The sequence below is a fragment of the Lottia gigantea genome (assembly GCF_000327385.1).
Source record: "Lottia gigantea unplaced genomic scaffold LOTGIsca_69, whole genome shotgun sequence".
NCBI classification, from domain to species: Eukaryota; Metazoa; Mollusca; class Gastropoda; family Lottiidae; genus Lottia; species Lottia gigantea.
Window position 1 is genome coordinate 225,964 of NW_008710347.1, and position 14,439 is coordinate 240,402.

Genomic DNA, 14,439 nt, shown 5'->3' on the forward strand with positions numbered 1-14,439 from the left:
ACCTCTGACATATAATCATAAAGAGATCTTCCCATACAAACAGGTGTTATTTGGTAATGTCTGATATGAGCTGATCATTTCCTTGTGTTGCAAGCACAACCTGGGACTTTTTCTCCTGTAGTATTCTCTGATCATGATTTTATACCAATTTGTTTAACAAAATTTCTGTTTCCTGGGTTCCATTTGACTGATCAATCCACATTAATCCACTTTTGGATGAACCCAACCCAACCCAAACAAAGAACACAATAAGATGAAGATAAGTTTATTTGATTTGACTTGCATTAGATTCAGACTTGTTAGATCAGAAAATATATAAAAAAAAAAAGTAACAGAGTGAACAATGTTAAGTAAGAATAATTCATTGTCTTGAGCATAACTTAAATTAGTTAGGTCCATTTAATGCTGCCAACAAGTTTCAGATATAAAATCCCCATCAGGACAGCTGGTGATACTTACATATCAATACTGATAAGAAAGCATAACACATATATATCATATCTTGCATTTTTAAATTCAATACTTAGACCTCTCCTCTGATTGGTGTATATTTTAAAGTCAAAAATTTAACCAATCAGATTTCTTCAAATTCGAATAGACATGACCATTGTTAATAATATACTTTCTGTCATAATGCCCTAGAAAGACTTATAACATTTATTGATATAAACATTTATAATAAATAAAAATTGTATTCTTTCTTAATTAATTATGACTATTTTAATTAATATAATATACAAATTGGTAAGCCAGTACCACTATTACAATGACTTTGGCATAAATCTCAAATTCGAAATCATATCTACAAATATATATTACTTTTGATAATAAAATACTATGTACAATTTTTAAATAAAAAAGAAAATATCTGGAGAAATTTTCTGATCTAACAAGATTGAAGACAGATAAACCCACACCAATAATAAAACATTCAGGAAAAAATCTTGTTCCATGTTGATGATTTGTTGAATATTTGAAAATATGGAAGACCAATATGAACGAATGTATAGATAGCACTTTTCACTTCATAAATAATGCCTTTTAATATGACTTCTCATGTCCAGACTTTCACACGGTTTTTACATAAAATTTCATTTAATTTGAATGAATGACTAGTATATGTGAAAAGGCCACAAATTGTAAAGATACATTTCCTGAATGAATTATCTTCAAATTTCATATAAAAGTTTTGTTTTTCGTTTATTTTCATCATTTAAATTGATTAAATATATCCTAACTTCCACTTGTGTAAATTCAGCAGGTTTGGTGTTTTTTATTTTTTATAGCCAAATTCTTTAGCATCATCTTCTGTGAAATCTCCATAACGCCATAGATTACGCTGAAATATTTAAAAACAATATTTTTTTTTTTTATTTTTACATAATAAATGAAAATGCTAATACTTATATGAATAGAAAGTAGAGGTGTTCTAATGACTTGGAAAAATACCAGTTTGACTCACACGTCCATAATTAATTCATAATTAGCTAAATTTGATGAGAATAACCAGCAGAATTCCAATGAGTGACTGGCCAAGAAAGGTCAAAAAGACATTTTTTGTTTATCCAGACTGCACATACATGGACATTTATGATTGGTTAAAACTCTTAATTATATACAATGAGAACATAATGATATGATTAAGAATACAATATAATTCATCAGAAACACCAATAATCAAATAGTTTGCTTAATTGGACACTAAGAAATAAGGGAACCCATCTGTCACCTACTTAGCATAGTAAGTATAAGTATTTGTTGATATGTAGACTGAAGGTTTTATCAACCAATTATGAAATTTATATCAACAACAAAAAATTCCAAGATTGTAAAAGCTGGTATTTTAAATTAAAATATTCAATATCTTAACCAGAAATGTGTATTAATTTTATCAAAAAGAAATTTAGCTTAATTTGGATGTCCATTCCAATTGTTCTCTTGACATGGCCTCATATTATACGAATTAAAGAGCTGTAAATACTTCAAATTGTGAAATAAAAATTAAGATTTTTGCTTTTTGAGAATATATGAGTAGAATTTCCTCAATCATGGAATAATTGATAGATATTAACTCACCCTTTCAGACTTGGCCTTATCCTGAGCTTTGAAGTAATCAGAGACCATCTTAGCCAATCTGCGTTCACGTCTTTTCTCGGCTAATAAATAACCTTGAGATATCAAAGACTGAGCAACATCCTCTTTACTATCTGGATATTGTAATGACACGTACTCTGGACTGCCAGCTATCTTGTACTCAGGGTTTAGTGAAAACTGTTTATTGGCCATTTCGTTGAACATAGCATCAACAGCATCTCTCTTAGAATCTTCCTGTAAAATATGATAAATAAAACTTAAAATGGGATAAATAACACTCAAACTAACACTCAAAATCTGATGTTCTGGTCATAATACCTCACATCTTAAACATGTCCAAATATATTAGATATTTCTACTGTGTTTAACTGTGACAATATTTTTCCTACCAAATAAGTAAATTTAAAATCAACATGTTCTTGAAGACAGCATAGAGAAAATCTTGTGAATTATAAACAAGTACAGTTTTTTCGATTGGTTGAAATTTGCTGCGTCATACTGAATTATTAACAAAGTGAACCATGGTACTTTAATTACAATAAATATGAGATGAGATGATGAATATGAGGATGGCTATGATAATATGAAATATAGAAGACTAATGGATACAAATTTTGAATTTAAAACTGAGAATATTGAACTTGTAAGAATTTTATTCATTTCTACAACAATACCTAAATTTCAATAATACTTAAAGAGATGTAGTCCTTCAATGGAAGCCCAATTTCAATTATCCATAGGTTTACAATGAATAGTGCTTTTTATGTATGATCATTTTCCATTTGTGACTCGTGTTGGCTGTTCCATATTTATTTGTTTTTTTAATTACTTACGTCAGTAGGTACTGCTACACAGGCTAAACTATATTCTGTAGCTTGAGGTGAGAAAGCTTCATAACTTGATGGTATTGAAGCTACATCCGAAGATGCTACGGTCTCTCTCTGAAACATTTTTTAAATACATTATAATTGACTATAGACAAATGAACATGAACAAACCATTCTAGATTATACTACAACGGTAAGGTGTGTTGAATCTAGCTGGAATGTTTAATTAATTCATTTAATTCATGTGCACAACTACTATAGATATATAGAAATTGCTTTATTTCAGAACATGTCTTGTTCCTTTTAACACTTGTTTATAATGTACAGCCTTACAATCAATCTATAAAATATAGAAAGATATATATATCATTTTGTAACCAAGAAATTTTCAAGTGAAAAACTTACATTGCCATAATCAATAAATTTGACAGTTACTTTACCACCATCTACCTTTAAAACTTTACCTCGGTACCTACAAAATATACATTGTTATATTACATTTTTTAAATGGTGAAACACTTTGTCAATATACAAAGTGTCTTGTTCACTCTCAATTAATGATTGTTGAATATGAACATCAAACATGACCCTAAATTGAAGATTGGCTCCAAATCTACACTGATAAATTAGGAAGATATCATGAATTACTGACCACTGGCCATCTAAAGAGAATTTAGCTGCACACAGATCTCCAACTTTAGGTTTATAAGCACCAGGTAAAGGTGGATTGGTCTCCATATCATTTCTTAGTTGTTCCATCATTTTCTCTAATTGTGGACCTGAAAGAGGAAGCCATGATGTTAAATAATGTTACATAATAACAAAATATTCTCACTGTTGTCTTGAAATGTAGACACAAGAACAAGTACTACTTGTGAAACTGCAGTAGTTGTCTGAAGATCACATAGTGTGAATCTCTGAGTAACAGCATGTTTCAAGTTCTACTGTAATATTTCTATCAACATGAAACAGATTTTTTTGGCAGATTGGCAGATATACAAATTGGGAAAATTCTAAATTTTATGCAGACACAACGAAAAAAAAAAACACCTTTTGCTTACCATTGTCAATATTTTGTGCAAAGAATGATAGTTGATCAGTAATTTCTGTAACAACTATAGTGGTATAGTTAATCTTCCTATCAGCTGGTTCTTCTTTAACTTCTTCCTCTTTAGGTTCTTCATAGTGTTGCCACAACTACAATATATTAAGTATTCAATAAGTTATCAGGGAGACAATTGGTGAGTTCTGAACAGGTTCTGTCTGTTCAACTCTAAGCATCAATAGAAGAGTATGCAACTGGCCATATCAAATTCAAATTTCTATTCCTTCCTACAAATATTTTGAATTCTGTATACATCTACTTTTTTTGGTGCACGTTACACATTTCATTCCTTATTCAACATTATATCGGAATTGTACAAATGAATACTTATAAAAAGATTAGAAAATCTCGTTACAATCCCTTCAAATCAGGAGGTTTCGGTATTTTTGAGAAGATTTTCTGTTTGATTTGAATGGAAATTTAAAGAATAAGGTAAATACTTACACCTAATTTTTCTTTCTTAGCTTTTTCTTCTGCTGATAGTAATTGTCTATAATAATTACTTCTTTCAGCCGTGAAATGTACTTTGGCTAGACCGGCTTCCACTAAACTTATAGATAAATTAACATCATCCACAAATAACCATCCAATGAAATTACCTCCCTTGTCAATTGTTTCAACTGATACCATAACCTGCCAAATAAAAAAAATAACATAAATAACCATATATCTCACCTCAGCCATTTTTTCATAATTTCAATTAAATATTGTTTTACAAACATTTGCCTCGAATTTTCTATTTCTCCTTATAAAATCAATTTACATCAACAAACAACAGCAAACATAAATAACAATATTTTCTATCCCTGTTTTGTACGGATTCTTACCTCTCGTTGCATGCACATTTCCTTAGTAAATGCTAAGGCTTCCTCTCCATAAGGATCAGCTGGTACAGTTACACCTCCTTGTGGTCTGGCTCCTCTTGGACAGTCAATACCTGAATAAATAATCAATATCTGATAGGTTTCATGCTATGTATACATTGAAACCCCTAGATTTTTTTTATGCTACTACTAATACACATCATAAGCTGTACAAAAATACTTTAACGATAACTAACTTTAATGATCCTGGCAATTTTTCAACCCACTATTCTATTTCTACCCTGCTGCATACCTGGATTGCAGGCCTATTTATTATACGTATCTCTCATGTTTGAAACAGAAATAGGTATTGCTCAAATAATTGCCAACGTAACACTGATTGGTTGATAATGTATTGATAATATTGACCAATCAACTTTCTGATTAGTTTGATATAATAATAAGTTACGAATCTTTCTAATGAAAATCCTGAAACATCTAACAAAGAAAGTAGCCTACCTGATACAAGTAATGTTATTAAACAGGTAGATTTAGGTAAATACAGGCGTAATCTTGATCCACTGGCAACAAATTCAACTAAGCCCTCAATTTTACCAGCTCGTTGTAATGATGGTAAAAATTGTTTAGCCTTCGTGATATCCTGAAATAAAACATTGAAAATTTAGATCAGAGACTTAAATATCAGCTAAATAGCTCCAGATATTGAAGCAGACAAAAACACATTTCCTAATATGTCACATAAAAGTATACTTTAATATATAAATTGCAAATCACGATGTGCGAACTTTAGACCATTCGTGAAAATCAGAGTAACATGTTTCAGGTTCTGTTTTCTAAAATATTTTGTTATTGCTAATTGCAATTCATGTAACATACAGTATCACAGTTTCTCTCTAATTGCTTTTAATGCCATTTTGAGCCAAGCCAGAGTTTGCCTACAAATGCGCTAGTCAAGAATGAAAGCGTGTCTATAACATTAGAGATGACCTGAGTCATCTTTAGTGTTTTTAAAGCAACCATATAATGATCCTACCCCTGATACATCAGCTACTCTGTGAATTGGAGCATCTTTCTTGGCATGTAAACCTACAGCTTTCTTCTGAGCTCTAGCTTCAGCAGCCAGGAGTAAATCATAATGAGCTGAACGTTGATCATCATCTTGTCTATATCTAATAACTGTAGCTAATCCTTTACTAATCAGAGCTTCACCAACATTTCTACAGTTATTAAAGGGATATTAAAGAGGTTTAAGTTTATGGTATTGGGGTCACTGATAGAATCTATCAATTTGAAACATTTTGATTTTCTAGTCATTAGTCAGACATATGTGGTTCTTGCCAGTCTGCTAAAAGCACTTAAAAAAAATATCACAAAGACTCTTATACATTACTAGAAGCTTTTGCCATAGGCCTTTCTATAATTGTAGGAAATTTGATAAAGTAGACTTACATTCCTCCTATAGTTACTGTGCAACAAGTTTTTTCAGGGAAACCTTGATTAGCTGGCTGAATATAATCAACTTCAACATTTACCTACAATACAGATAGTAACTATTAAGACAAAATAACCTTCCAATACAACCAGCTTCCAAAATTACAAAAGGACCAACACAGGAAAGGCTTTTAGTCAGAATCAATTAAACAAACATTAAGCTCCTTCAGATTATTGCAAAATCTACACTTAAAATATGCAAAAAAGAAAAAAAGTACTTGCCTTTTTACCAGTGAGCTTCTTTCTTAAAAATTCTCGAGCTTCAAATAGATAAGGAACATCATAGAGTGGTCTTGATCTCTGTTTAGGATCTTTATTTTCACCATCCTGGTTTTGAGAGGCTCTGAAATTCAATAATTCATCAACTAAACTGTTCATAATGCATATTATTACTGTATATTCTCATTTAATCACAGGTGCACCAGAGGTCAGACTTGTCTGTTGTTTGAGTGGAGTCAATTTTATGGTACTATAGTACAGACAATAGTTTGTCAAGCAAACATTCAGGGGGATATTAAAAATTGTCTGCTTACTAATGGTGGCCGGTAAACAATTCAGACAAGGATCACACTTACTTCAGGTGACAATTCATAGAAGTTTGATTTGATCATAAACTCTAAGCTTACCTTGGTGGTTTAATGCTTGATAAAAATATCTTTTTAGTTCCATTATCCAGTTTTATCATCATACCATCACCACCAATAACTTCAACAACCTAGAACAACATCAATAACAATGATAATTTTATATAATAATTGTGTTTTTATTCTTTGAGTTCTGAATATATTGTGCCAAGATATCTGTGCCCATTCAGAACACTTTACCTCATATCGATAGGTCTACATATTCTATGGGGCTTCCTTCAAAAAGTTTTAATTTTTGTTTAGTTTACTGTTAGACAAAGCCATAATATAATATCCTATATAAAATCCTATATTTATTACAATATTCAAAATATTTGGCATTGAAAAAATGTCTAAAAAAAATAGATAGTTTACCTTTCCAGTGAAAGATTTATCTTTGATGTTAATGGAATTAGTTGATGGGGTATAATCTTTCCAAATCCTTAATTTCTTTTCCTTGCCAACTCTATAAACAAAATAAATATTTTTTTTAACTCCATAAAATATTCAACAGTATCATTCTATATGGGAACAACTACAACTTTGATATGAGTCTGAAGATACTTCTATTTAATGATTAAAACATTTTTACTTTGTAGCAGTTGGTTTAATAATTTAGATTTGTAATTTGAATATTTTCATTAATTTCTTACAAGCAATACTACAAATTAGGGCACAGCAAATATACACCTAATCAGAAGAAAATGACAAACTTACTTTTCTGCGGATCTTAATTTCTCTGATCCATTTGTTACAACACCCATACTCCAATCAACACATCTGGCAAAACCTTCTCTTAACAGAACTTCAGCAATATTACCATTCTAAAATCAGAACATTTACAATACATTACAACTACATCAATCAATTTTATTATTTCTGTCAAAAAGGCAATTATAGCTGACCTTTGACATTTTAAGCAAAATACTTCATTGGCATTATTTTATTGGAAAATTGGATTTTCCTCAAATAAATGTGGCTATTATTTCCCAAAAAAAGAATTTAAGAAACTGAATTAAATGTGTAGTTCTCAAAAACATATCATGCTATACTAACTGGATGTATTACTGTTCCTAACAAGTTAGCATTAGAAACTCCTTCAAGTATGATCTGGACATCTCTCTGTAACAATCGGGATTCAGTGAAATATCTAGCTTCTGCTGCAAATGGATCTGATGTACCATCTTGTTTGAACATAGGACACTGAAGTTGAAAATAATCAAAATTCATGACAATTCTATAGTTAATTCAAAAATATTGAGCAGGATACTTCACAATATGGTACAAAAAATAAATGAGTATATAGCCTTTTACAACATATGTCAATGTATCTTGTATAACAAAATTTAAGATTAAAAATCTATGTAAATATTGTAGACCTACCTTGATTCCAGATAACATAACTGTGACATACTCAAATGTTGGTAATAAGAAGGCTCTGACTGTACAGCCATCTCTTACATGTTCAATTACAGCTAAAACAAAATAAATAGTAAAAGGTCATAATGCCCACAAGATTTAATAAAGATGTTCTTTTTTTTGTAATACCCAAGTATTAAGACATCTTGAAATAATCATTATTAAAGTCCTCTTTGTAACCCATCTCTATACACTATCTCAACTACCGGTACATTACTATTCAATAACATTTCATTTATCAAATTCAACACACTTTAAATATATTACATTACTAAATAGAATACATACCATCAATTGGTTTATTATGATGAGAATCCACAAAGTTTCTAGGATTTTCAATAACCCATTTGATGTCTCGAACATGTTCTGAATCTTTACTCTCACCATGTTTTCCTTTCTTACCCTGTATAGCTGCTTCTTCTAATTGTACCAATCTTTGTTGATTGGGGCTACAAATAAAAACACAGGGTAAGAGAAATATCAAATATGCTCTCATAACTTCATTTAACAAAGAAAATAACTCCAGCTGATATTTGTGAAGCTAAAGGGAAAGAACAAAACAAATTTGTCCTCAAAGTTATGTAAACATACAGTCTGTTAAAAGAAATAAAGATCAAAAGCCTTATACTTACTCATCTGATTTCAATCCCATTTTCCTAACCTCAACAAGTCCTTCCTTTATCATGGCCTCAGTTAGATTTTCACCAGAAGTATCTGTAAAGAATAAATCGTCAATGTCACATAAATAGGGGTCAAAAAACAAATTTCACCTGTAATCAACATTACTAACTAATAAACAAGCAAATCATAATATCAAATGTTACGTTATGGCACAAAATGAATGACAATCATTTTACAGAATTTTAATGTGACATTAAGCAAAATTTAAGACGGCAAGGATATGAGTGTTTATCAAACATATTTACCCTTTCCTAAGTAGACACATCCATATTCTTTACCAGAACCAGGTGCTGTATACTCTACAGTAAAGGCAACTTCTTTTCCTATCACTTTCTTTCTTAAAAATTCACGAGCTTCCCATGCCCATGGCTGAAAAATATAAAAGATAATTTGTATTCCCACAACAATACAATTCAAAAAAATTCATTTTCCATAAATCATTTAAAAATAAAACCAGGATGCTTCTTGCAAAAAATCTTCTTATGCTTACCTCATCTTTTGTTTCTGCTCCCTCAGTGTTTGGATTAGCCCTTCTGGCCAGTTTAGGAGCCATGATGTTTGAAAAACATATTGTCCTTTCTGGAGGTGGTCCTCCTCTTGGCTGACCTCTGATAACAACAGCATCACCAGATAAAACCTTTAATATTAATCAATATCATGAAATCATTAACATCCTTTGAAATATTGAGCAACAGATATTGACAGAATATTGATATAATTTAAAATCCCTTTCCTTTAATTATAAAAAATATTTTAGTTCAGCTTACAAGCCTGTACTAGTATTTCAAGAAGAAAAAAAATCCAATAGGATTAAATTTATCCCTAGATTGTTTGGACACAATTTTCTTGCCCTATTTATCCATGATCAAAACTGTATTCTTATGCCATATGGTATATTAATCATAGGCCTAAGTGATGAACTAAAATTCATCTTTGACAATTCTTTACTTACAGGTTTTGTCTACTGATCACAAAATATAAAAGTAAAGGAGGATTATATCACCTGTTTAACAATACCCCTCTGGGTTCCAGATGTTGGTTGTGGAGCTGCCGGTGCGCTCATCTTGATACTGATGCTGCAAACGTTTACTGTGATAGTGTGTCAATGAAGCTTTAAAATTAAAGGCAAGAAGAGGAAGTTTCTGGTCACGTGATTGCAACAGACCGCACGACAAAACTTATATTGAAGACTAATTTCGCAAGCAAACTAATCTTATGTGAACTTTTCAGTGGGACTTAAACAAAAAAGAGAAATGGTGAAAATATGTTGCTTGTCGAGTAATTAAAATAATAAACAAGATTTAATGTGGTCACGTTGATGATGTGGCGACGTCCATGTTACAGTCTCGCAGTAAATGGGTCACCTTCGGATTATTCTCAGTAAAATGTTAGTAAGGTTAATGCTCATTTATAGCTAATTCATCTAAATGTCGCCATAAAGGTTTTCCCTGGATGATTAATTCTATATCATTGGGTACAAAATAGTTTAAGCCCCCAGAAGAATAATCATAATCTAAAATCAATAACCGAAATAAATCATAGAAGTACAACACGAACTTGGCCCAAGTGGAATCATTTGTATAGGCCTAAACAACCCGGCCTAAACGTTTAATATATTTTATGAAACTGGCACAGTGGCCGCACATGTGCTTATTACACATAAACAAAGTCGTATTAGTATATATCTACGCTTAGATTCAATCTCAGTTTCCCGTATAACTTTTTTCAGCGCTCGGTCCGTCTACAATCAGAACGTACACGTAGTTTAGAACGACTGACTTCGTTTCCAGTTCATTTTAAACCGACTGTTTTTTTTAAAAAGAAATCGTCAGTTATATCTACATGGAAGAATTTCAAATCATGATTCCGAATCGGGCATTAGATTGATTTTTATAATCATTTAGCTTTCAACGACCATACCAATATCGTTATAATATATCGTTGCGGGTGTTGCGCGCGAAGCAGGGCTTGCTGACTTTCGAAACACCTGATGGTACTTCTCTTTGGAAGAGTCCATTACTATACTACCTTTACTCCCGATTTTGTCTTTTTTTTGGACGCGATTTTTAGGAATTGTCTTGCTTGTACTGTTTTTCACAATCCTCGAATTTTATCCATTTGTTATATAATTATTTAGGATCACAGTGTCATAAATAATAAGTGTCGTTATCAGGCCGTAGCCGTAGATCAAAGAGGGGGTGGGGTCTGAGAACCGACCAATTCCACTACTGCATCATAATACCATACATCATTTTCCCTCTGGATATATTACTTGCTCCTCCGAACAATCAGTCTGACTACGGGTCTGCTCGTTATTTGGACATTTCTTATATTTTTTCGAATGGGTTAAGAATATATAATTATCATATTATCACGTAGGGTTCTTAGAAAAATGTGATTTTGATGGTTTCGTCTTCCTTATCGAAATACAAATTTTTGTCCAATACTATTACATCGTGTGTCTTCATTCATGATAATTTGAAATTTGTATACGTCATGTCTTCCAGTCGTGTACTGTAGTGACACGGAAAGCCCTCCGTAGTTCATAAAAGTAGTAAAACCTTACATTATTATTATGGATTTCAGGATATATGTAAGGCATTTAATTTTGAAAAATTTTTATGAACATTTTTTTATTTTTTTTTTTTATTAAATTATTATTATTATTGAACATTGGAGTAAATGAACCGGAAATATAGTCACGCAGTTTTAATGGACTGTTTGATTCAAATCAATTTTGATCATAGCTTACGGATATACTCTGGATGTGTTGATTGGTTAGCTAAAAATAGTAATGAATCACGAACGCCGATTTCATAACTATCCGTCTTCAGACTTCACGTTTTGACATATCAAACACAACATAAATTTTTGTATCAAGATGGCGCCCGGACAACCGATGAATCAACAACAAAGAGGTGAAAATGCTATAATATACTAAATATGTAAACCTTCTCGAAAATATAGAAATTGATTTCAAATTATTAAATTTCTTGTTGATACTGAATATTTTGATTCACCATCACTGGTGGGGATAGCTAAAAACAAGTGCCCCTTCCGTATCGTAGTTGGAGATGAGCTGTCAGTGCGTGTAGCTGAGTTTTCTCACCTTGCCAACATACCCCACCCCACCCACTCCCACCCCACTCCCTTTGTATGAGAATTATGGAAGTCAAGTATTAATATATTACCTTATATTCATTTCAGGTCGTTTGCAAGTGGTTGTATCCTTATCTTAAACTTTAAGTTAAAGACATGATATTTCAAATTTATATATGTATATAATATGCCATGCCTTGGTTGATTTGTGCATTCCCACATCAATATTAATAGGAAAAAGTCCATGAATATTAATATTACTTAAAAGTTTGGATAAAGGGCCTACATTATATATTATTATATGTACATTGTATTCCTTGTAAAACATAAAATCAACACAATGAAATGATAATATCAATTGATAAGGTTGAAACACCATAATTAGTTGAATTAAACTGCTGATGTTTTGCTTACATTTCTTAACCCTTATCTTAGAGATCTTCTTTACCATATCAAATATTACTATACCTAAATGGGTGGTATTTCGGATTCTTTCTCCTTGCAGAAGTTTTGATATTCATATTTAAAGGTAGGAATATATATAAGCACTGTATGTTGCAATGAAAACATGTTACACCAGTTCAGTCTGGTTGTTTTTGAATGCTTGGGAATGTAGTCAACAATTCCAAGCAAATTATCATTCTTATTTTTCCACATTATAAAATTATTTTGATTTTTATGTTTCTTTTCAGCTGAAACACTGCCATTTGCATCCAATACTCTTGCAGCTGAAGTTATATTAGTTTTTTTATTGGCAGCACTAGAGGGTTTACGTTTATTTTTTGGTACGTAATAGTCATTTAAAATCCTATCTATAAGCATAACTTTAAGTTATATTTCTAAATTCAAATTTGCACACTGTTTTGTTTACCCATATGATACGTGTCTTTTTATGCAGTATCACAAAATGTTATTTATCCTGTTGAACCAATAGTTCCCACTGGGTGACTTGGGTGTTTTTTAATCGATTTACAGTTATTATTTTTAATAATTTTCAATAGACGAAGTTTGCTAAATTCTGCTTGTGCCATCCACATAATAACTATGCATTTAATTGATCATTATAGGTAGAAAAGGAAATTTAACAGAACAAACAGTTGGTGTAATAATATCAGTGTTATTAAGTATACCAGCTATATTGGGTGCTATATTTATATTATTGTGGCAGACTTATGTCTTAAGACTAGATGTTATATTAGCTGCTATACAATTAGCATTTATTGCCTTAGAACTGGTTTTTGGTGTCATCTCCATCATATCATTTGCAAGGTAAATTTTTAAAGATTTTAAATTACTTGGTGTACATTTCCATCTTTCCATTTGGCTTAGCTTTGCCTTCCCCTCCCCCAGTTTCTAAATGCCTGGTGCAGTGAGATGGCCTTGACAATTCTGTTGCCTTACATGCCCCCTCCATCCATAAACACCGCTGGTTCTGATGTTAACTAATGATGAATTGTAATGCAGGACTGATAATGATGACAAATATAACGGTTTTAATAAACTTTTGTCATTCTCTGTATCAGTTTATGTTAATACCTTCCTTGCTGCACATTTTCTTTGTCTCTATGACTAAAGTTTTAGTTTTATGGATTTAGCACTTGATGAATCATTTGTTTCTATTTTCAGAGCTTCACCTTACTAAAGAAGAGAATAGAGATTTTATATTTTATACTGAATTGTTAATCATGTAGATAGTGATCATTCCGTCCTTGTAATATTCATACTAATTGTTGTATAAAACTTTTACTACAAACATCAATAGTTGTTTTTGTTTTGACAATACATTTTAAAGGGACATTCTGCTTTTTTGTGGGGTCAAAAATTTTGTTAGCTCATATTTAGGAAAACTATACACCAAAATGTAGAGAAATATGTCCCTAAAGACCAGCACTAGGTCAAACTGCTAAATTAACATTAAGTACTCTCTGTCTTTAATTAACCCTTTTAAAACAAACTCAGGTTTACCACTAGATACATAGTTATCAGCTATTGGCATTGATTGGACAAATCAAATCCAATGATTCACTAATCAGACTGAATCATTAAAGTACCCCCCCCCCCCCCCTTAGAAAAATGGTTTGCACCCCCATTTACACCCCCACAGATTTTAAAATATGATTTATATACTTTTTTGCTCATAAAATTGTCAGAATACACCAATTACACACTCAAAATTTTTGAGTGTGAACCCGTTAAATCACTCCATGAGAGGCTTGCGACTATGACGCATACAGAGTTGCTGCATTTTGAATTCAATGTCGACACTGCCCCCCCCC

The 14,439-nt window shown here is 31.5% G+C and overlaps 2 protein-coding genes across 2 annotated transcripts; one reads left to right on the forward strand and one right to left on the reverse strand.

Annotated features, from left to right (window-relative positions):
- Nucleotides 1-249: 249 nt before the first annotated feature.
- LOTGIDRAFT_235720 (hypothetical protein) lies at nucleotides 250-10,402 on the reverse strand. Its single transcript, XM_009065238.1, has 22 exons — nucleotides 10,068-10,402; nucleotides 9,555-9,701; nucleotides 9,310-9,433; nucleotides 9,016-9,097; nucleotides 8,672-8,832; nucleotides 8,348-8,439; nucleotides 8,021-8,167; nucleotides 7,682-7,788; nucleotides 7,340-7,430; nucleotides 6,968-7,056; nucleotides 6,564-6,684; nucleotides 6,300-6,382; nucleotides 5,884-6,067; nucleotides 5,349-5,490; nucleotides 4,854-4,963; nucleotides 4,471-4,659; nucleotides 3,983-4,118; nucleotides 3,574-3,700; nucleotides 3,327-3,393; nucleotides 2,928-3,035; nucleotides 2,077-2,328; nucleotides 250-1,339 (listed from the first exon to the last, which is right to left on the reverse strand). Exons 1-22 carry the CDS (start codon nucleotides 10,125-10,127, stop codon nucleotides 1,274-1,276), a joined length of 2,685 nt encoding a protein of 894 aa, XP_009063486.1. The 5' UTR covers nucleotides 10,128-10,402; the 3' UTR covers nucleotides 250-1,273.
- A 1,553-nt stretch (nucleotides 10,403-11,955) lies between these two features.
- Nucleotides 11,956-13,920, forward strand: LOTGIDRAFT_204590 (hypothetical protein). The gene is made up of 6 exons (XM_009065239.1): nucleotides 11,956-11,982; nucleotides 12,272-12,288; nucleotides 12,599-12,692; nucleotides 12,856-12,948; nucleotides 13,231-13,432; nucleotides 13,790-13,920. Exons 1-6 carry the CDS (start codon nucleotides 11,964-11,966, stop codon nucleotides 13,803-13,805), a joined length of 441 nt encoding a protein of 146 aa, XP_009063487.1. The 5' UTR covers nucleotides 11,956-11,963; the 3' UTR covers nucleotides 13,806-13,920.
- The last annotated feature ends 519 nt before the right edge of the window (nucleotides 13,921-14,439 follow it).

Excerpts from the sequence above, each read along its gene's own strand:
- LOTGIDRAFT_235720 (XM_009065238.1), bottom strand. The coding sequence starts at position 10,127 with ATGAGCGCACCGGCAGCTCCACAACCAACATCTGGAACCCAGAGGGGT. Across the intron at positions 7,431-7,681 it reads AAATTAAGATCCGCAGAAAA|AGTTGGCAAGGAAAAGAAAT; the intron begins GTAAGTTTGTCA and ends TTTTGTTTATAG. Across the intron at positions 3,701-3,982 it reads TGCACAAAATATTGACAATG|GTCCACAATTAGAGAAAATG; the intron begins GTAAGCAAAAGG and ends TTCCTCTTTCAG.
- LOTGIDRAFT_204590 (XM_009065239.1), top strand. Across the intron at positions 12,693-12,855 it reads TTTGATATTCATATTTAAAG|CTGAAACACTGCCATTTGCA; the intron begins GTAGGAATATAT and ends GTTTCTTTTCAG. Across the intron at positions 12,949-13,230 it reads GGGTTTACGTTTATTTTTTG|GTAGAAAAGGAAATTTAACA; the intron begins GTACGTAATAGT and ends TGATCATTATAG.